The sequence below is a fragment of the Microcebus murinus genome, chromosome 14 (assembly GCF_040939455.1).
Source record: "Microcebus murinus isolate Inina chromosome 14, M.murinus_Inina_mat1.0, whole genome shotgun sequence".
Classification (NCBI taxonomy): domain Eukaryota; kingdom Metazoa; phylum Chordata; class Mammalia; order Primates; family Cheirogaleidae; genus Microcebus; species Microcebus murinus.
Window position 1 is genome coordinate 53,553,214 of NC_134117.1, and position 22,390 is coordinate 53,575,603.

The 22,390-nt window shown below is 60.8% G+C and overlaps 1 protein-coding gene across 1 annotated transcript in view; it reads left to right on the top strand.

Moving 5' to 3' along the window:
* Nucleotides 1-22,390, top strand: part of UNC5B (unc-5 netrin receptor B) — a 79,045-nt gene that overhangs the window by 46,815 nt on the left and 9,840 nt on the right. Inside the window, exons 2-11 of the mRNA XM_012762595.2 lie at nt 11,075-11,293; nt 14,912-15,055; nt 15,551-15,654; nt 16,833-17,013; nt 17,754-17,921; nt 18,712-18,876; nt 19,054-19,086; nt 20,978-21,172; nt 21,339-21,728; nt 22,271-22,358. Coding sequence (XP_012618049.2) covers nt 11,075-11,293; nt 14,912-15,055; nt 15,551-15,654; nt 16,833-17,013; nt 17,754-17,921; nt 18,712-18,876; nt 19,054-19,086; nt 20,978-21,172; nt 21,339-21,728; nt 22,271-22,358 — 1,687 coding nt within the window. The remainder of the gene's footprint in view (nt 1-11,074; nt 11,294-14,911; nt 15,056-15,550; nt 15,655-16,832; nt 17,014-17,753; nt 17,922-18,711; nt 18,877-19,053; nt 19,087-20,977; nt 21,173-21,338; nt 21,729-22,270; nt 22,359-22,390) is intronic.

Genomic DNA, 22,390 nt, shown 5'->3' on the forward strand with positions numbered 1-22,390 from the left:
CAAGGGATCCCTGGAAGGGAACTGACAAGCAGAGTTGCCTGTTAACAGAGCAGGTTCATTTCATGAGATCCCTGCTGTCGTGAGGGGAGCTGGGCTCAGAGACGGGGGACAGCTCCCTGAGTAAATGGTGGCAGAGCTGGGGGTGAAGCAGCCCCCCTTAACTTCAGGGCGCCTGCTCCTCAGATCACCTTGTGCAGGTTTCCAGGCTCTGCCACCCTCTGCCCGCCCCGGCCCAGGCGCCTCTCTCTGGACAAGAGCCGTCACGTGGTGCCCATGGCTGGACGCCTGCCGCCCCCCCGGACCCGTCCTCTGGCTGCCACTGCGAGGAAGGACGAGGCGAGCAGGCCGCAGCCTGAGCCAAGGCGGCCCGGCGATTACATCAGCAGACGCAAACAGGCAGGCAGGGGCAGGGCCGGGCGTCCCCCGGGGCTGGAGCCGGGCCCGTCCGCCCCACGCGAGTCTGTTTCATTCCCTCCTTCTGGCTTGCATCAGCCCTTTGCAGCTCTGTGTCATCACAGAGTGGGCCGGGCAGCAGTGGGAAGGCCGGGCGGGTGGGGAGGGGCGAGGGGGCCCTGCTGGCACCTCGAGCCCGGAGGACGCCCCTGGGGCCGTCGGCCAAGCTGCCCGCCAGAGTCCCTGGCAGCTCTGGAAGCCATGCCCCCCCATTTCTCACGCAGAAAGGCAGCACCGTCAGTCCCTCTTACCCGAGGTTTCGATTTCCATGGTTTCGGTTACCCATGGTCAACCTCGGTCCAAAGATATCGATGGAAAATTCCAGAAGTCAACAATGCACACGTTTTTAAATCGTGCACCCTTCTGAATAGCGTGATGAAATCTCGCGCCGTCCCGCTCCATCCTGCCCAGGACGTGAATCATCCCTTTGTCCAGCGTGTCCACACTGTACGAAGTGACCCGCCCAGTAGTCACTTAGGAGCCGTGTTGGTCATCAGATTGCAAAAACAATATATACAGGCTTTGGTGCTATTCGAGTTTTCAGGCACCCACTGTGGGGGTCTTGGAATGTATCCCCTTTGCAGATAAAAGGGATTACTGTAATAAAAAATTAGCTGGTGCACGGGGCTGCCCAGCTGGCAAAATATTTGTGTATTTCTGACCTTGGTATTAACAACAGCCCTGGAAACAAAGCAAGTAAAAGTGGTCCCATTTCTCAGAAGGGAAAACTGAGGCCCAGAGGGAACTGGCTTCCCCAGGGTCAGCTGGGGACCCTGTTAGTCAGTGACATGCCACCAGTGCTTTTCAGCCAAAGTGATGCTCGGGGTTATAGGAGCCCGGAGAATAAATCCCTACAGTGGTAAAAGTAGTCAAAGCCCTGCTTGCTTCCTGGAGGAGGTGGGCTGGCTCCCTGACTGAGGCGGAAGAGCTGCAGACAAAGCTATAGATGCGTCCTGCGCTGGTAGTGGGTCGGCAGGCAGAGGGACGTTACATGACTGCAGAGCTAGGCTGAGCACTGGTCTGAGAGTCAAGATGTCTGGGTTCTAACCTTGAACCTTGGCTGTGAGCTTCCCATTGGTGGAATTAAAGCTGGATCACTGCTCCCAGGGCCCTGCCGCGGGCAAGGTCAAGAGGAGGCACTCAGGAAGTGTTCGGTGAGCGAGTGAATGGGCACGAGTCCCTGCCCACCATCTGCCTGCCTCGCAGCACACCTGAGCAGCCACACTCGCCTTCCCCTCGGCCACCTGTCTTCCCGCTTCTCCACCAGCTGACAGCTCAGCTGCTTACCCAAGCCCCAGGGCCAGGGTCTTCCCCACCGCTGGCCCAGAGAGGCCGGGGCAGGCGCTTCGGGCTGGGTGCCAGGAGGCCCACACTCCAGTCCTAGCTTTGCCTCCAAGCTGCTCCGTGACCCAAGGCAAGTTGCTCCCTGCCTCAGGTCCCCAGGGTGTTGCTGGGAGCCTGTGTCTACAAGGCCTGCTCTCCCAGGGGCCCATGAAGCCTTAGCCCCAGCCCTGGCCTTGGGGAAGGAGGCCAGAGGTGGCTGCCTTCCTCCCTCGCCCCCAGGGACTGAGCAAGAACCCAAGTGGCTTCCAGGTTCGGAAAAGTCCAAGGTCCCTTTCCCTCACCCGCCACTGCCAGGCACTCCAAGGGGCTCTCTCTCTCTCCCCGCGATGCCATCTCTTCCTCTATTCATCTCTCCCCCTCACCCTCTTCTCTTGCCGTGCCCCATTTCTCAGATTGGCAAAGGCCAGAGTCTGGGCACCCCTTTTTTTCTCTCCCTGCTGTGACTGTCCTTATGCCAACGCAATGCAACATAGGAGGGGTGCTGCAGCCTCGGACTGGCTATTCGCTCTTGGACAGGTCATTGCCTGACCTCGGGGTACCCATCTGGAAGTGAAGTGAAGTAGCCTAGGGTCCGAGCCACCTCCTGGCGACTGGCTACACGGCAACAGATCAACAGGTTGTGGCAGTTTTTCCACTTGGCGATGTGTCTGGCAGTCACCTCCCCTTTGCAGGGCAGGGTGTTGGGTCCCAGAGCTGGCGCTGAGGAAGGCAGAGGAAATCCATGTGCCTTGGGCGCTCCAAGCATAGGCCTGACCCTGGACTCCTCAGGGGTGGCATGGGGACATAACCACTGTTCTGTCTGGCCTAGCCCAGGCAGACCTATGGGCGTTTTGACATTTCCAAGGGAAAGTGGCAGGACACTAGGCGTTTTTCTGTCTGGCACCCAGACATGCAGAGCCAGCTTGATGGCATTGCAAGGCCGGTCCCCCATGCCAGCTCTGTCTCCTGTGGCTTTTGCAGTGACCTGGAACACATGACCGGAGCCAGCAGCCCAGCTGGCCTGCCCGTCTGACACATGTGACCTGGGCAGGGGGTGGCGAGGGCGGGATGGAGAGAGAGCCCAGTGCATTCTGCTGGTGGCTTAAAAGTTAACAGTTTGGAAAGGAGAACATAGGATACACAACTGCATATGGTGGGACCCATTTAAGTAACTAAATATTTGTGCATCTAAGAAAGTCAGAGAGGATCAGCATCCAGTGTTCATTCACCTGGGAGTAGGAATGGCGTTTTTATTTTTATCTTTTTTGATTGTTTACAATGAAAGGGTTTAATCAGAAAAGGCAAAAAAAAAAAAAAGTGCTTTCATTAGAAGAAAAAGAAGTATTTTTTAAAATGAAGTCCCCCCTCCTCCATGGGAGTCTAGTGCCCAGTTTCTCTTTCTGGCTCAATTGCTCAGGTGCTGTGTGATCTGAAGCCAGGCCACACCCTCTCTGGTCTCTATCCTGGAGGGCAGTGATTAGATGGTTTCTGAAGTTCCATCAGTCAGTGGCATCCTGCAGGATGGGGTTTCCCAAGGGATGAGCTCGGGCAGCCCAGGTCAGCCCAACCCGTGCCCACTCCCTGTGGCTGCTCCCTCCCACCTGCCCCGGCCAGCCCGGTGTTTGTGGAGAGGCTGGCTGTGTGCTGGAGGGAGCCTTGCGTCTGCAGCGGACCTGGCTACAGAAGCAAACAAGGTCTCCAGCCCGCATGGAGCTCGCCTTCTAGAGAGCAGACCTCTCCAGAGAAAGGACAGCAAACAAACACATACGTGAAGAGGGTGATTCCAGAGGGAGGTGTCCACGGGCCAGGAAAGTAGAGGGTGATGCGTTTACATTGGGTGGTCAGGGAAGGGCTCACTGGGGAGGTGGCATTTGCACTAAGGTCTCAATGGCAAAGAGTCAGCCCAGAGCACGTGGGGGGTGGAAGGGGTAACAGGGTGGGGGTAACATCCCAGAAGGAGAGACCAGCACAGCCCCTGGGATGGGAATAAGCAGGGCACGGCCCAGGGACAGGAAACACGCCCGGGTGGCTTGGAGGCCAGGGCAAGGTGGTGAGCGTCTGAAGTTTGAGGGTTCTGTGGGGCTTAGGACTTCATTCTGGATGCAAAGAGAATCCACTGGAGGGGTGGTTTATATTCTGCAGGCTCACCCAGCTGCAAGGTGAGAAGCAGGGAGCACGCTGAGCAAGGGTCCAGCAGGAAGACTGGGGCTCGGGGACTGCAGGGAGGTGGTGGGGCCGGCCGTGCAGGCTGAGGCGTGTCTTGAAGGCCTATCTGGCAGCATCCACGTCCCTCCAGCATCGTGGGCGGGGAGAAAGGGGGGCACCAGGGGACCACCCCAGATGGGACCTGAGCAACTGCTGTTTGGTGGAATCTGAGATTACACCTGAAATTCACCCCACCCCAACTCTGGATGGGGAAGAGGTGACCAAATTGAACAGCAGGTCCCCACAGGCCAGAGTCACAGGCGGGAGACTGCCACTGCCTTAGAGGGGACAACAGCGCTGACATAGGTGGCCCTAAGAAAGGAGTCACTGTCCCAGCCTGGTTGAGGCTCTCAGGGTGTCCAGGGGAGTCAGCTGTGGACGTGACCTTGGTGCCGTGCTGAGTGTGTGGTCTTGTGTGGAGTGGGAGGGATGAGGGGCTTTCCGCTCCTTGTCTGGGAGAGGAAGTGAGGGTAGAATGCCCCCCCCCCCAGGGCCCTGGCTTCCAGGCATAGTGACACCATCAGGCCTGGGACTTGGAAAGGGAACCAAAAATTAGCCCGGAGGGACCCAGGTCCAGGCCAAAGGAGCCCAGCGGGCCAAGGAAGGGCCTGGAGGAGCCTGGGCCTGCAGGTGCCACTGCGAGTCGGGAGAGACCAGTGACCCAGTGACTGTAGTGTCCTTCCCCACTTCATCAGTGGTGTGTCCCCTGTAAGACGGGGCCAGGGTCTGTTCCAGCGCTCTGTGCCTGCCCTGGCCTCGTCCCCAGCCCCCCTCAGCTCCTTCACACACCCCTTCGTCCTTCGTGGGGGGGGGAGCATGTCACAGCGGCAGCAGACACCCTTCGGGCTGCAAGCCCCCGCCCCATGGCCGGCCCGGCGAAGCCACTTCCTGCGGCCAGGGCAGGAAGTGACGTCACGGGCACAGATGGGTGCAGAGGGTGTGGGAAAAGGGCTGTACGAGGGGCCGCCTTTGTTAGGAGTGACTCGGCGTCCCCCAAGCCCTCCGGCCCCATTTGTCATCAGTAACGGCCATTGTGACCGCCTCCGAGGGGGGCCCCAGCCTGAACCCCACAGCCACGAGGAGCCAGGGCCAGATGGAGTTAGGGCTTTGTGTCCAGGGAGGGGTCCGTCCAAGTGGGGCCGTGTGTTTTTAAAACATAATAATAAATGGGCTCCTCTCCCCCAGCGCCCCGCATCCCCACTGAGCACATCAGCCGGGCCGTGAATGGAAGACATTTTCCATGCAGTGGGAGAATTAGCCGGCGTCCAGGGGCTAGAGAAAGACTGTGATTGCTGATGATAAATGTGCCCAGTGTGGGGCGTTTCTCTGTCCTCGCCTCCCGCCTGCACCCCCACCCCCTCCCAGTCCCGCGCCAGCCAGCTCAGCTCCAGGTGCCCGCCCCAATGCTCAGCCTGGGGGGCCCAGGCCCGGGGACAGAAGCCAGAGGCAGCGGTGTCAAGGCCCCCCCTACCAGACCCCTGCAGCCTCCGGCTGAGGTCTCCGCCCTGGGCGGCAGGGCTGACCACAGGTGGACCGGCTGAGACAGACGGCAGTGAGTTTCCATCCCAGGCCTTTGCCCACAGCCCTGCCGTGGCTGTGCTGTCTCTCTGGGCTCTGTCTCCCCTTCACAGTCCCGAATCTGAAACTGGGCTCTGATCTGGCTGGACTGTTAATTTGCTGTGTGATGTTGCACTGGTCACTTCCCTTCTCTGAGCTGTAGAATGCAGGGCTCTAGGGGCCCCAGGCCATCTGAGCGTCAGCTTTCCCTGCGTCTGGTCTACTAGGGCTCCGGCCACGCTAGGCCGAGGGAGCGGCCAGCGTGGGGTCTCAGAGCTCCCACACACGGCTCGGCTAGAGAACAACTGCCGCCTGCTGCCGCCTCCTGGCACACGTGCTGCCCAGTTAGTGCAGCGCGTTTGCGTGTGTTTCTCAGTCGACCTTCACAGCAACACCTCAGAGTTGACAGAGCAGAAACTGCCATCTCTGTTTTTATAGATGGGGAAACTGAGGTCTCTCCAGTTAAAAATGACGTTCCCAAGGTCTCCTGGTGCAGAGTGAGGATCTGAACCAGGGCTGCTGGCTGCGGGGCCAGCCTGTTCTGCTGCACACCCGCCCAGCTTGGGCCCCAGGCTCAGGGCCCGGGAGAGGGAGGCCGAGCCCCTCTTGGCTCCCCCAGGACTGGTGGCGGTCTCCCACTCAGGGAGACTGCTGCTTCCCCTTCCCTTCTGGAGGGGACACACGGGAAATATAGTTGTCCTGAGGCTGCTCCTTCACCCCCCAGGGCCTGACTCCTGCTCATCGTGGTGGCTTAGATTTTGCATCTCCCATCCAGGTACTAACCAGGCCCGACCCTGCTTAGCTTCCGAGGTCAGACGAGATCGGGCGCATTCAGGGCGGTGTAGCCATGGACAGATTTTGCATCTCTGAAACACGTCTGTCTCCACTGTGGGCACGGACTGGCACAGGGCCACTGTCCTGTAAGCTCCACTTCCCTCCCAAGCAGGTACCCTGTCCTGGACGCCGCGGGGGACACCAGGAAGGGCGTGGTGTGTTCCCTGCCCTCCAGGAGCAGCCTTCAAGCTGCCTGGCTCAAAGTGTTCTCTCCAGAAGCAGGAAGGCCCCCGCTAGACCCTCCTGAGGTCACCTCACCTCCCCGCATTTTAAGTGGGTCGTGACAGGATGGAATTCGTCCAGAAGGATGGAGGTGAGGGATGCGAAATTGCGTCTTAGAGAATATTTGAAAGAAAGATGAGAAGGCCAGGAAGGGCAAGCTGCAGCCTCCAGAGACCGGGAAGCTGTCGCTGGGAAGAGGAAGCACGCTGTTTGGTGTGACCTCGGGTTAGGGTTTTAGCAACGGCTGGAACTTCAATAGCAAATTGCAGCTGAGAGTAAGGAAGCCTTTACTAACCATTAGATCTGTCCAAAGGAGAGCCTGGCTCAGAAAAGCAGTGGTGAGTTCCCCGTGCCTGGAGGTATGGGAGTCAAGGTTGGATGAGGAATTGATGGGAGATGTCCGATGAGATGGTATGGCCCTCTAAGTAACCTCTATGGAGACCTCATACAGGCAGGTAAAGGCAAATTAGACGTGAGACTTTGAATGGTGCTCAGCAGGAAGTCCCACCCCACAGCGATGTGGTCATTTTGGTCTGAGGCCTGGGATGCGTGGGCTGGGGCACGGGTGGGACAATCCAGCAGCACGTGGTTCCTCCTCTTCTTCCCTGGGCTCCACCCACGCTCTGCCTTAGGACCACTGTCGGCCGGGGAGCAGGCGGGGGTTTGAGAGAGAATCTCCCTTTGTCACCCTGGCTAGAGTGCCGTGGCATCACCATAGCTCACTGCAGCCTCAAACTCCTGGGCTCAAGTGCTCCTCCCACACCTCAGCCTCCTGAGTAGCTGGGACTACAGGTGTGCGCCACCACGCCCAGCTAATTTTTCTATTTTTAGTAGAGACGGGGGGGGGGGGTGTCTCGCTCTTGCTCAGGCTGGTCTCAACTCCTGAGCTCAAGCGATCCTCCCGCCTCGGCCTCCCGGAGTGCTAGGGTTACAGGCGTGAGCCACCGCGCCCGGCCTGTGATGAGTATTTGAGCCAGGAATAGCAATGGCAAGAAAAGAAACCCTACCATAAGCAAATTTGCTTTATGGAGAAAAACTTGACTCAAAAGGACACTTTCACACAGGATCAACTTCTTCGTAAGGGATCTTAAAATCGCAAAGTGTTAGAACCAGAGGAGGGCCCGTGTGACTGACCTGGTGCCAGCCCCCTCATTTTACTACGGAACGCCAAGGCCTGAGGGAGAACGGCCACGCAGCTATGTCAGCCCCCGGCTGGGATGCAAACCCCACGACACGCAGTAAGGGTGACGGCGTCCACTCCAATCCCAAAGTTTGAGAAGCTGCACAGTGCCCAGCAGGTGCACAAATCCCCATTAGTAAATCATGGAGGCTATTTAGGAATGGAATAAAAGTATTCCTTTTTCTTTCCGTGTATCCTAACATTTTAGGATATAAAGACTTAGGAAGCTGTTTGAATGTAATTACTTGATACATTCCTACTAGGAATTTCTTTTTGGCCTTGGGATACCATGAAAAAGTCGCTGAGACACTGAAGGCTAGAACAGGTTGGGCATCTCTACCTGGGGTCATCATGGGGCTCAGCGAGTTAACACGAAGCACCCCCGGAGCAGTGGCTGGCAGAGGACGCATCCGGGAACCCCGAGAGCCTGGTACTCTCCCTCCCAGCTGGCACCCAGGGAGCCCGGCTTAGGCCGCCCTCACCTGGCCCACCTGTCAGGCCTCCCGGCTCCCACCCAGGTGGAGGAGGAGAGAGGGCAGGGCCCGGCTCAGTGTCACACAGGCCCTGGCACCCACACGCAGCCCCTCACTTAATTGGCCTTCCCTGTGCCCCACTGCATGTCGGCACACACAGTCCACTGTGGGCCCTCTGGGCAGGGCTCTCGGGCAGCCTCTGATTCTCCGTCCTTGTCTCCTGGCAGCCTCTGCCTCCAGGACGCCTGGGTGTGGGGACGCGGCAAGGGGCCAAGAGGCACTGAGGGGATACTTGGCCCATGTCCCCTCCCAGGCCCGAGAGGGGCAGGGAGGGCGGGGCGGGGGGCTGCGGACACAGCCCCGCTGCACTAATGGATGTCTAATGTTTGCTTTCCTCGGTCACGTCTGCGCCTGCTTTATAAATGAGCTGCATTAGGGTTATAAAACAAGTCATAAATGCAGCCCGTAGCGCCTCGGAGCACGGGGCAGCCGTCACCTGGGGACCGGGGGCGGCGTGGTTAGAAGTCGGGGCGGACTTGCCGTGCGCACCCACAGGCTCCCACGCCCCTCCTCTTGTGGCCGTCGCCCACCCCCAAGGGAGGCCTGTTACACCCACTTCATAAATGAGCTGCCCGAGGCCCCAAGGGGCTGGTTCAGACCCAGGGGTGTCTGAGTCTAAAGCCTGAGAGACAGGTGGGTGGGGGGAGGTAGGCGTGGAGCCCGGAAGGTTCTCTGCGGCCCAGATGCCCTCCCACCTCCATCCTGCTCCCCCAGAGCTCCCAGCCTGGCGGGGAGGCCACAGGGCCTATCTCAGGCTGGGCACAGTGACCAGCTCTCAGGCCACTAGAAACCAGTGTCCAGCTCCCCGGGCTGTGATCATGTCACTGTGTCATTGTCACATCAACTCCCCCAGCTCCCAGACCCTAGGAGACTGTCAGTTTGCCTACAAAGAATGTCTCCATACCTGGCAGAGGGAAGTGGGTGTGAGGTGAGCCCTGGCCTGGCCTCGGGCATTCTGTTGCTGTTCCCAGGGTAGCTGCCCACTGACAGGTGGCCTTGGGCAAGTCACTGGCCCCATTTGGATTGTCTTCAGGTCCCTCACTTTGAAATGAGAGGGACAGTCCCAGCCTTGCCAGCCCTTGCATGAGAGAGCCCCATGGACTATAGGGTCCTTGCCAGTGCCCAGGTGCTATTAGGATCCTCAGGTGTGGAAACGCCCACAATGTTAGAGCTACATCTTGAGAGCAGTGTGGCATCTGGGGCAACATCCCAAAAGCTGAAGCCTGTTTCTCGGGTTTAAATCTTGGCTCTGCCTCTTACTAGCTGTGTGGCCTTGGGTAAGTTGCTTAACCTCTCTGAGCCTCCACTTACCCATCTATAAAATGGGGACTAACGGTATTTGCCTTACAGGGTTGTTGCAAGAATTAGATAAGTTAACTATTGAAAACAGTGAAAACATAGCCCCTGTCGCTAGGGAAGCAGTGATTATTGCAACGCAGCAACAGGTACCTACTGTGCGCCAGGGCCCTCCCGGGCATTCACACGTTTATCCCATGGGATCCTCAAAGCAGCCCAGAGAGAGGGGAAGGGTGCTCACTTCCCTTAACAAGGTGGGAGTTAGGTTCTCCCTGGGCACACGGAACATGCCGGAGGGAGCTGGAGCCACACCCCGTCCTGCTGGCTTCCCTTCTCTCCCCCAGGTCCCTCTGTCTGCCTTGCTCTCTCACACACTGCCCAGGCCTGGAGCCCGGAGCCAGGGACAGTTCATGCATTTTCTCCCTAACTGCCGCAGTCTTGGCAGGGGCTCCTGGTCCACAAAGAGAAAACATGGTCAGGCATGTCGTGTTCATTCTGCTCTTGGAAGACAGGGCGTCCCTTGGCCCCTCTGCCTTAGGGGCCTCCTGAGGGCCAAGCGTGGCCTCCTGGACTGGAGAACAAGTGGGTGATCCCAGCGGCCATTCAGGCCTCCCGGGACACTGCCCCCCATCCCCCACTCCAGGCGGGCACTCTGGCCCGAGGGGTGGGCAGACATGCACCCCACAGCTGAATTCGCTGTTTCCTCTGGAGCAGCAAGCAGAGGAGGACAAGCCCCCCACGGCTGTCCCCAGCCACCTGATCGCTTGGCATTTGGCGTCGGAAAATCAGTTTTCCTAAGTGGACTGTAAACCGACGGCCTGGCCTGGTTTCCCTCCCTCCCAGCGCTGGCGGCGGCCAGCCCCTCCCTTCCTGTTTGTCTCCCCCCCTGAGGTGCTGTTCTTTCCAGGGACGTGGGAGGCCAGGGTTTCCATCTGGCCCCTTTGGGGAGGAGACTGCTGGGGCTGCGTTCTCTGAAGTCCCCTCGCCCCTGGTGCTGAGGGCGTGGGTTTGGCCGAGGAGGAGGAGGCTAAGGGACAGTTCGGAGCCTTGGACCAGAGGAGGCTCTGGCTGAGGGCTGCAGGGCAGGAGGCCTGCAGGGGACCGTGCACCCAGGCCCTGGCTCCTCTTGCAGCCTCTGTGGGCCTGGCTGCAGCTCCAGCCTCACCCGGCTGGCAGCAGGCTGGGCGGGGCCCGTGCAGGGGACACTGGGGGCTGGAGGGGTCGCCTCACCTCTCTGGGCCTCCCCGAGGTCCCCATCTGTAAAGGGGAATCACACCACATCACAGAGCCAGGGCTGGCCCTAAAGCCCCGCCTCATATAAATGCAGAGCCGGATGGGAAACTGAGGCCCCAGGAGCGCCAGACTCTGCCCAGGTGGCAGGGCGCATCCCAGAAGGTCTCCCCTTGTGGTGGCCCCCCCGGGCTGGGTGTGGGGGCTCCGGGCCGGGGCCTCAGCCGTGTCCTCCCCGCAGGCGCTGAATCCGAGGTGCTCCCCGACTCCTTCCCATCGGCGCCGGCCGAGCCCCTGCCGCACTTCCTGCAGGAGCCGCAGGACGCCTACATCGTGAAGAACAAGCCCGTGGAGCTGCGCTGCCGCGCCTTCCCCGCCACGCAGATCTACTTCAAGTGCAACGGCGAGTGGGTCAGCCAGAATGACCACGTCACGCAGGAGGGCCTGGACGAGGCCACCGGTGAGCCCGCCACGCGCCCGGGGCACCGAGACCCAGAGGTGCAGGGGGACACGGGACCTGGGACTGGGCTCTACGTGAGACTCCACAGAGCCATGGTGCCCCCTGGGCCTCGGTTTCCCCTCTGGACTTCACCTTGGATGGGTATTTCCCCAAGCATTGGCCGCCTGTCCCAGCCTGGCTTTGGGTGACCATTCAACGGCACCAAACCCCGCCGCTGGGCGCCCACTCCCTTCCCCGTGGCCCCTTAGGGAGCAGGTCCCAGCGGGGGGCCAGGGTTCTCCAGCCCTCCCAGACACCTGCTGGTCTCCCCGTGTGACAGAGAGGGCCCGGCCACCGTCCCACAGCCCTGGCGCCCCTGGCACAGACCCAGAATTCGGTGCCATTGTGATTTTGACAGGTCCTTTCTGTCTGTGGAACGTGAGGCTGTTTTCCGTTCGCAATGATGATACTGCGTTTCCTCTCTAAAAATACACTGTTTTAGGTTAAAAAACCAAAGGGTAATAATGTTAAGTAAATAATTGTACAGGTGGTGCTGGGACATGCCCGACATCCGAGGGGAGAGAGGAGAGTGGCTGAAAGCCGAGAAACAGGGAGGAAAAAGGACCCTTCTGCCGAGGTGCGAGGAGGAGGCAGAGCCACAGGGCCTGTTTACGCAGGCACCTCGGGTGGAGCCTTCCCAGGGCCCAGGACACGGGGATGGGCCCCTCCACCCCTGGTCACCTGGCAGACGGCTGGCTGGGGGGCTGTACCCTGCCTGGGTTTCTGTTTTGTTTTCACCGTCTCTTTCTCAATCTTTTTCTTGTTTTCTTCTTTTTCAGCCCCTCTCTCTTCTTTTCTTCTTTCACTGTCTCTCCTTTCTCATCCCTCCCTCCTTCCCTCCCTTCCTCTCTCTCTCTCTCTCTCTCTCTCTGTGTTCTTTTTCCTGACATGGTTCTCCTCTCCCCTTGCCTTGTTTTTCTGTCTCCATCTCTGTCTCTCCCCTGTTCCTTCTTTCTTCCTCCTTCGGTTTCTGCTCTGCCATGAAAAGCTCACGGGTTTCAGAACCACCCAGACTTAGAACCACACCCCAGAACGGACGCACAAGGCCACTGACTACATGCTTAAAAATGGCTAAAAACGTGGCAAGTGTTATGTGTCTTTTACTACAATTTTAAAGTAACTTTTAAGAATAGATTCAGAATCCTATTCTCACCTGAAATATAAACATGAAAAAAGGAATATTTTTAAAGGCAAAAAAAAAAAAAAAAAAAGCCCAAAACACCGTATTTGCCAGCTGCCCCCACTCTCTGGCTATGTGACCCTGAGGAGGTGACTTAACCTCTCTGAGCCCCGGTCCCGCTCTTCGTAAACTCGGCTGTTAACAGAACGTCCTGGCGAGGGTGGAGCGCGGTGGCTCCACTCAGCACCGAGCAGCGTGCCAGGACCCGGCAGGTGCTCGGTGGATGCTGTCTCCTCTGTCCTCTTTCTGGGTTTTCTCGGCCCCTTTCTGTCTGTCTCTCACAACAGTCCTTGACTTCCCTGTCCCCTGAGCCCCCCTGGCCGGTGCCAGAAGTCAGCCGTGGGGGTCCGGGCAAAGCAAGGAAGCTGTGTGCCTGCTGGGCCCTCAGATGATTAGAAATAGTAATAATAACCCTGCGATTATCGGTAATAGCTTGGCTCTCACTCCCCGCTCCCAGGCACGCAGGCCCTGCCAGCCCTAGAAATTGGGGCACCGTTGTCCCCATTAGCTGCGAATAATGGACAGGGCTCTCCCCTGGCAGCCGTGGGCCCGGTTCCGCGCACCCACCAGCACTGCCCACCCACCAGCACTGCCATGCCCGGGAGGCCCAGCCGGTGCTGGGTCCGCGCCTGGGAGACCAGAGACCTCATCCTTGTCCTCTCTGCATCCCTGCTTGCTGGTGACCAAGGTGTCAGGCCTCTCTAGGTGATGGTTGCCCTCTGGCCAACTATTGGGTACCGCTGAAACCTTCTTGGATGGGTGACCCCCCTGGAAGGGACCGCTTGTCCAGACTCACAACCTGGTAAACAGGGGCAGGGACCGTGCCGCGCCCATGGGGGGGCTGACCCTCCTGGCACAGCCGCCCACTGCTGAAATAGCCTCTCCCCTCCATGGCACCCCCAGCCGCCTCCACCTAGTTCCCTGGCCCTCTCAGGATGGGGCTGTCCTCACTGTCTTCGCCCCAGTGCAGGCCCCACCCTCCCCGACGAGCAGTGACAAGGCTGGGAGAGAGGTCCAGAGGCATCACAGTTAGGGGACAGAGCTCCAACCTGGGCAAGACACCAGACAGCCGACCTCTACTCTGTGGCCACTTGCTGGGCACCTTTGGGCCTGCCACCTTCCCTCTCTGGGCCTCGGTTTCTCCAAATGTTAGAGGAAGAAGCTGGATGAGATCCAGTGGCTTGCCAGAGTAAATGTGTATCCAGCCCGGGCTGGGTGGTGTGGCAGAGCAATGGCCGAGACTCACTTAAGAGTCACCCTGAACGTTCGCTATGGTGAGGGAGCAGAGGCTCAGAGAGGCTAATAACTTAGCAAAGGCCACACAGCAGGGGAGTGAGCCAGGATTCAAACCTGTCTGGCCACCCAAACTCTACCCTTAGCCACCAGTCCACGGGACCACACTGTGCTCAGTCCTGCCCTCGAGGGGCTTCACCACCCATGTGCCAGGAGAGGGTGAGGCCGAACACGTCATGGCCAGGAGGAAGCTTTGGGAAGTCTGAGGCAGGAGGCAGTCAGGGAGGCCTCCTAGAGGAGGAGGCCTCACAGCCTCCCCTAAGCTGTGGGGCGGAGCTTTGGGTGGGCGCCCTGATCCAGGCAGGTTCGCCCCTTTCCTGAGCATTCCATCTGTTGAGGGAGGGGTGCAGAGGACACCCCCACTCCCTGTAGGCTGGGAGGTCAGGGGCTCCCGGGAAGAGGGACCGCCCCCAGCTGCAGGCCCCCAGGCTCGTGAGTGGGGACGGGGAGAGGCTGGCATCGTACCTCTGCCACAGGCCGAGCCCCTTCCCTGCGCTGGGTCCTGGGCCACAGAGGCCAGCAGGACAACCCCCCCTCCCCCCGCAGGAGCAGACAGTTAACACGGCAGTAAATAATCTGGGTGCGTGCGGATAGTGGTTGGGCACAGAGGGGACAGAAGAGAGATCCAAGCAGGGGACCAGTGTGCACCGGCCCCGAGGCTGCAGAGCCGGGGAAGGTGAGGGACTGGAAGATGCCCAGTGAGGCTGCAGCGGGCTGGGGAAGGTAGGCACACAGCTGAGGCAGAGTCCTGGGTGGGGCTCCTGCAGGGCCTGGGGGCCGCACGGAGGCTCTGGGTCCTTATGCTGGGACCCAGCGTAAAGGGTCCCGTGCCGGGGGGTGGGGTGGGGGAAGGACACACCATTTGTGCATTTGGAAGAGGACACCCTAGCTGCCAGGTGGAAGGGGCATTGGAGGGGACAGAGGGCTTGGGCTAGCCATTATGGCGTCCAGGTGAGTGGCCCTGGCAGGGCGGAGGCAGAGGACTAGCGACAAGAGGAACAGATGAAACAAGGGGCATCTGGCAGAACAGCCAGCGGGCCTTGCTTGGGGTGGAAGGGAGAGCGCCTCGCACCCCCGCCGGCCCTGACGGCTCTCTCTCCCCCCAGGCCTGCGGGTGCGCGAGGTGCAGATCCAGGTGTCCCGGCAGCAGGTGGAGGAGCTCTTCGGGCTGGAGGATTACTGGTGCCAGTGTGTGGCCTGGAGCTCCGCAGGCACCACCAAGAGTCGCCGGGCCTACGTCCGCATCGCCTGTACGCACCCCCCAACACACCCCACCCCTCCCCGTGGGGCCCTTCCCCTCCCCGTGGGTGCTAGAGGGGGAATTCCGGTCTGTGGCGCCTCCTCCAGCATCCCTGGCTGAGGACGCCGGACACAGGACACCCAGGCACAAGGACGCCAGCTCAGAAGGGGGCTGCTAGACCCAGAGCCGGGGCCACCTCTGGCCCCAGGTGTCCTCACGGCCCCTTTTCACTTATTTCTATATAAAAGAAGCTGTGTTACTCACCACATCCACTAATGTTAGGATCCCAGAGTCAGGGAGGGAACTCTGCTCCCCCAAGTGCCCCTAGCGAGGCACCACCACCTCCTTTGGAGGAGAGAAAGTTCCACCAGGTAGAGGCCAGGTGGCCCCCATCGACAGCTCCCTTGGTGTGCACCGCCACCTAGTGGTCGCAGTGGGGAACTGCAGGTTCTGGTCCCCCTCGCGCCCGCTTGACTGTGCCTTGGGTCCCTCTCGCTTCTCCCAGACCTGCGCAAGAACTTCGATCAGGAGCCTCTGGGCAAGGAGGTGCCCCTGGACCATGAGGTTCTCCTGCAGTGCCGCCCGCCGGAGGGGGTGCCTGTGGCCGAGGTGAGCGGGGACGTAGGTGGTACTGGTCAGGCGTGATATTTACTGCTAGTCTCCCAGAACCTTCCCCATTTCACAGACGAGGAGCTTGAGGCTTGGCACGGAGAAGGGAACTGCCACCTCTGCAGAACTGGGCACATGCCAGCTTCCAGCTGGGCCCTCCCCAGGCATAGCGCCACGGGATGGGGCGGAGCTAAGACAGGAACCCCCGGGCTCAGCCTGTCTCCCCTGCCCCACCCAGAACCCATGGCCCCAGCTTCGTGGATGCCAAAGGGTGTCATAATGCGCATGTCCTAGTGTGTTCCCGCCCCACAAGCTGAAGACCCTTCCCCTCCCCGCTCGGCCTCTGGAGTGTCCCATCCCCTCTCACCCTTCCAGACACGCTCCCTGCACTGGCGGGCCAGGAATTAGAGCCGGGTGTGGGGGGTGTCTCAGCCTTGCCCCAGTGGAACAGGGGCTTGGGGAAGACAGGACCCTGGACTTCCAGCTTGGAATCAGCCCTGTCTGACCCCAAAACCTTACACTCATCCCTTAGCCGTCCCTCATTGTGCAAAGGGCTCAGACAACACGCCACGTGACAGCTGCCGCTCACGGGGTCCCGTGAGTGCTGGACGCTGAGTGCGCCAGTCTCCGCAGCAGCCCTGCGGGGTGGGTGTCGTAACCCCGTCCTACAGCCGGACTGCAGCCGGGCAGGGGAGCGGCCACCAGGGTGAGGAAGCCATGTGGCAGAGCTGGGATTTGAGCCCAGGTCTGCCCAACCCAGGCACCGTGCTCCCAGTCACCCGCCAGGCCGCTCGCCCTGGCCGGCGGGGCCGGTGGGAGGAGGTGGCGAATCAGACAGGACAGCTCTCGGACGCCTGCTTGGTTAGCCGGACTCACTCACGCCAAGCCGGGCGCTGTCTTGGCACCTGACGTGCACTCACAGCAGCCCGGGGAGGCAGATGCCATTCGACCCCCACCTCAGTTGTTGAGACTGAAGTCCTGAATGGGGAGTCCCCTCCCAAGGCCACGCAGCTGGCAAATGTTGCTCTGAGCCGTGGTGCCGCGTAGCACCGGGCACAGTGCCCCGTCCTGTGGGGCCTGCCTCACCGTCCCCTCCAGGGCATGGACCCAGTTAGAACTGCTGGCCTTCTGTTCATGTGCCCCCGGGCCCTCACTGTCCCCCAACCCCGCTCCTGCAGGTGGAATGGCTCAAGAACGAGGACGTCATCGACCCCGCCCAGGACACCAACTTCCTGATCACCATCGACCACAACCTCATCATCCGCCAGGCCCGCCTGCTGGACACGGCCAACTACACCTGCGTGGCCAAGAACATCGTGGCCAAGCGCCGGAGCACCACCGCCACGGTCACCGTCTACGGTGCGGGCCTCTTGCGGTGGGGGGCAGGCACGGCCGGGGGAGGGGGCGTCGGGGGCTGTACACCCACCCCCGACATTGCCTACCAGGAGGCCGGCAGGGCCCCTGGACAGGTGGGAAAGATGAGCCAGCGGGGTAGGGGAGTTGGCCAAGGTCATAGCACAGCCAGTCAGGCGTACCTGGGTCCCCAGGCAGGAGCACGTCCTGCTTCCTGAGACCTACCTGTCTCTGAAGGAGAAGACCCAATGCTCTCCAAGTCAGGGGCCGAGGCAGGGCCCGGTCAGCACCCCATACCCAAGCCTGTTGTCCCTGCAGGGGTAGGGACGGGTGCCCAGGCCTGTAAGCTCTGCTGCCCCCCTGGGCCCGAGGTGGGAGGGCAAAGCCACAGCTGAGGTGGCTTGATAGTTACAGACCATCCTGTGCTAGGTCCTGGCTCCAGGCCCAGGCCCAGGCCCCATCACTGACGGGGTGACCCTGGGCAAGTCAGGCCTCACTGGACCTTCGCTGGCCATCGTACAGTGCGCTGGGGAATAGACAGTGACCCCGGGTCCCCTGCGGTGCTGGTGGCTGCAGCAGCCCAGGTCTGCCTGCTGGTGTCGGAGTCCCGAGCCCTGAGGCAGGAGGGGTCCAGGCGGGGAGGGCCAGGCTTCAGCAGAGAGCCCGCATCAGGGGTGGGGGGTGCGTTGGGGGGCCAGAGGGTCCCAGAGCCAGGCCAGCCACGTGACAGCTGCCCCCCCCTGCAGTGAATGGCGGCTGGTCCAGCTGGGCCGAGTGGTCACCCTGCTCCAACCGCTGTGGCCGAGGCTGGCAGAAGCGCACCCGGACCTGCACCAACCCCGCCCCGCTCAACGGAGGTGCCTTCTGCGAGGGCCAGGCCTTCCAGAAGACTGCCTGCACCACCGTGTGCCCAGGTAAGGGCCGCTGGCCGGGTGGCACACTGCCACACCCAGCCCCACCCTAAACCCATCTTCACCTATGTTGTGCCCAGAGCCCAGACAGCCACTCTCTGCCGAGCGTGCTTGTCCCAGGCCTGCATCTGGCCTCCCAGTCTGGGTTAGATGCTCAGATCTCTGAACTCTGACCTCTGACCTCTCACTTTGCCCTGCACTGCTAGTGAGATGGAGGCAGAGGCTTTGAGCTGCAGTCTGAGGGGTGGCCTCTTCTTCCCAACCTCTAGCCAAGGGTTCTCGGTGTCAGCCCCAGGCTGGGGTCCCAGAGCTGCCCAATGTCAGGGAGCCTCCTGCACCTAAGTGTTAAGACACACCCTGGCCACGGCCCTGAACCCCTGAGCGTCCTCTCCCCTCTCTGTCTTCGTCCCACTCTCCGGGTGCCCCTCTGTTCGTCTGCCCTCGCACATCTCTGTGTTCCCTCCCTTTGGTCACGTGTCCGTGTGAACACTGTGTGGGTGTTTCCCCTGGGTTTGTGTCTGTGTGGACCGTCGTGCGTGGGCTGTATCTGCGCCAACGGCCTCATGCGTCTATCTGTGCTCTCTCTGTCCGCTGGTGCACCCGGCTGTTCACTGGCACGGGGCTGGGTGGGTACGGCAGGACCTCCCTGCATGGCACGCGTGTGTCCTGGGTTCCTCTTTCCCTGCCACGGGGTGTATGCATGTGTGTACGTGTGCATGCTGGTGTATTGCCATGTTGTATGTTCTGCACACGTAATTGCGTGTGCACGTGTCTGTGTGCCCTGCTCCTACAGTCGACGGAGCGTGGACGGAGTGGAGCAAGTGGTCAGCCTGCAGCACCGAGTGTGCCCACTGGCGCAGCCGTGAGTGCATGGCGCCCCCGCCCCAGAACGGAGGCCGGGACTGCAGCGGGACGCTGCTCGACTCCAAGAACTGCACTGACGGGCTGTGCATGCAGAGTGAGTCCTCGGGAAGGCGGGGCCCTGGGGGGACTCTGAGCCAGGTAAAGGCCCCAGCCCCAGGGCCCCTGCCCGCCTAACGCATCATCATCTCATCACACCATTTCCCCACCACCGTGTCTGTCACCCTTTCCCTGTCACCTGTGTCACTGTCTTTCCCTTTATTTCACTCGACAGATAAGAAAACTCTAAGTGATCCCAAAAGCCACCGTAAGTCTCATTTCATTGCTGTCCTTTTTCCTCTGGGGGATCCCTGGTTCTCCTTGGCTGGCTTTCCTGGGTGTGGGGGACATGGCAGGGACAGTCGAAGGTGGCCCCCTATACCAACGCCCACGGGCTGCCCTGCGCCCAATGCTGCCTGTGTCTGTGTTCTCCATCACAGACCGACCGCAGAGCCCTGCTGACCCTCCTGCCACAGGGAGGAGACTGAGTCTAAGAGAAGAAGGGACATGCCAAAGACTCAGCCAGGAAGTAGCAGAGTCAGGATTTGAACCCAGTATTTTTGAGGTCAAAGCTAGTGCACTTAACCCCATGCCCTCAGCCTCCCTCTCTGGGACCGGGCTGGGGAAAGCACCACACGAGGCCACCCAGGGCCTCTCACCTGTACCCGAAGTAGCTGGGCCCGGCTCCCAAGTTGCCTGGGACACCCACGGCCCTGCGTCAGCTCCCAGGGGGCTGCACCACCACTGCAGTAACATCCAGCAATGAAACTGCTTCGGCAGACTGCCCTGCGGTCGGTCATTAAACCAAAGTTTCCAAATAATCGTGGAAACATAAGACCAGCAGTGAGGCCCTCGGCCCAGCTCACTGGGGACCAGGCTGGTGACTGATTAGAGAGTGTAAGTCACCAGGCAAATGGCCCAGGGTCAGCAAGGGACATTAGGAGGCAGAGCCCAGCCCAGGGACCTCCGGGGAGCCTGAGAATGGGGGCTGCTGAGGAGAGATGGCAGGCACAGGGAGAAATGGACAGTCGTCCGGGGCGGGAGCCGTGCTTGGCCTTGCCAAAAGCTTAAGACTTGGAGGGGGCCAGGCAGGGCAAGCAGGCCTGCTTCCCCAGGGCCCCAGGGAGGGACAGTGGGCAAGCGCTTTCTGGAGCTCCCAAAGGAAGCTGGGGGAGCAGCTCTGCCTGGGCTGTCCAGTGTGGCAGCCACCAGCCACACTGGCTGTTGAAACTTACAGTTAATTAAAATTAAGCTCTGAAAATGCATTAGTCTGGGCAACGTAGTAAGGCCTCATCTCTACAAAAAATTAAAATATTAGCCAGGCATGGTGGCACGTACCTGTAGTCCCGGCTACTTGGGAGACTCAGGCAGAAGGATCGCTTGAGCCCAGGAGTTGGAGGTTGCTATGAGCTATGATGATGCCACTTCATTCTAGCCTGGGCAACAGAGCAAAACTGTGTCTCTAAAAAATAACAAAAAAAATGTCCAGTGCCTCAGTTGTACCAGCCACATTTCAGTTGTTCTGTTAGCCACATGTGGCTAGTGGCTGCATATGGGACAGTGCAGACATAGAATATTCTGTCATCCTAGAAAGTTCTACTGGACAGCCCTCCTGCAGACCCCGCCTCTCCAACCTCGACAATTCCTGCCTGGCCGTGTCTTCCTGGGGAGGGGAAAGTGTAGCCATGGGCTGCCTCCCTGGGCCCATCCACCCCACCTGCTCACCCACTCCATCCCATCGCTGTGCATGTCATTCCACTCCCCCCCTCCCGCCCTCGGAGCACGGGGTGCAGGAAGAGCTCAGAGCGGCCGTTCACAGAGATGTCCGGGAGCCAGGACCTTTGGGCCCGTGGCAATTGCTGCAGGCTCGGAGCAAGGTTCTGTAGGGTTAAGTCCCAGCTCCGACGGGACAGTCGTGTCGCCCCAGTGTCTGAGCCGCAAAGCCCTGTCCCCCCCTCACAGTGGTGAGCAGTGAGTTGGCGTGTGGGAGTGCACAGGCTGTTCTCTTGCCTCTTGTCGCCACCCTGGGCGGGCGCCAGGGCAGGGTCTGCGAGAGCATTTTACCCTTAGAGACACAGACACTCAGGGAGGTTCAAGGCTTGGCCTGTCGGGGCAGGGCTCCGACCAGGGTCTCTGCAATGGCCCTCCTGTCCCCACAGTGCTGGAGCCCTCAGGGGACGTGGCGCTGTACGCGGGCCTGGTGGTGGCCGTGTTCGTGGTCGTCGCGGTGCTCATGGTGGTGGGGGTGGTGGTGTACCGCCGCAGCTGCCGCGACTTCGACACCGACATCACCGACTCGTCAGCCGCTCTGACTGGAGGTTTCCACCCCGTCAACTTCAAGACCATGCGGCCCAGTAAGGACCCGAGGACGTCCGGGGTGGCTGGTGGAGGCGGGACCCCCGAAGGGCCGTCGGGCGGTGGGTGGGTGGGGTTTTGCAACAGGAAGGCCCTGCAGGAGCAGGGGTGGGGGCCGGCCCCGTGCGGCTCGGCTGGGTCTGACCGCGGCCTGCACCCCTGCAGACAACCCGCAGCTCCTGCACCCGTCTGCGCCCCCCGACCTGACCGCCAGCGCCGGTGTCTACCGCGGGCCGGTGTACGCCCTGCAGGACTCGGCCGACAAGATCCCCATGACCAACTCGCCCCTGCTGGACCCCCTGCCCAGCCTCAAGGTCAAGGTCTACAGCTCCAGCACCACCAGCTCCGGCCCAGGCCTGCCAGATGGGACTGACCTGCTGGGCGTCCTGCCGCCGGGCACCTACCCTGGCGATTTCCCCCGGGACGCCCACTTCCTGCACCTGCGCAGCGCCAGCCTCGGCTCCCAGCAGCTCCTGGGCCTGCCCCGAGACCCGGGGAGCAGCGTCAGCGGCACCTTCGGCTGCCTGGGCGGGAGGCTCAGCATCCCCGGCACAGGTGGGGCCCTGCCCTGCTCGCCTACGGGCCTGGCCTCGGCACATCCCCCCTGCACTGCCCCAGCGCCCACCCAGCAGAAGAGGGGCTCCCCTGACCCCCTGCACAGATGCAAAGGAAGGCCTGGGGGCAAGAAGTGACAATACAATGGAGAGGTCTGAGGGGAAGGCCTGAGGGTCAGGTCTGGGGCACAGGAACCTTGGGCCAGCCACCCTTTAAGCCTCAGTTTCTCTGTCTGTTAAGTGAGGGGAAGAGCCCCGTGTAGTTCAACAGTGCTGTCCTGGGCTCCAGCGGCAGAGGGGCAGGGGTGCCCGTCTTCACTTGCAAAGCCAGCAATTGACGGCGTCCCAGCATCATGCACTGAGCTGGGGATGGAGCTGGCACTGGGACCTCTGGACCCCATGGCAATGTCAGAAGCCCCTGTCTTAGTGGACGAGCAGGCTGTGGTCAGCGGCCTGGCCTGGCCTCACACCCAGTCCCTGGACTCTCCCCCCACCCCAGCTGGTGTCCACCTGAGCTCAGGAGATGTTTTGCTCTCCCCCTAGGGGTCAGCCTGCTGGTGCCCAATGGAGCCATTCCCCAGGGCAAGTTCTACGAGATGTACCTGCTTATCAACAAGGCAGAAAACACCCTGTGAGTAGAGACCCAGCCCCGGCCCGGGCTGT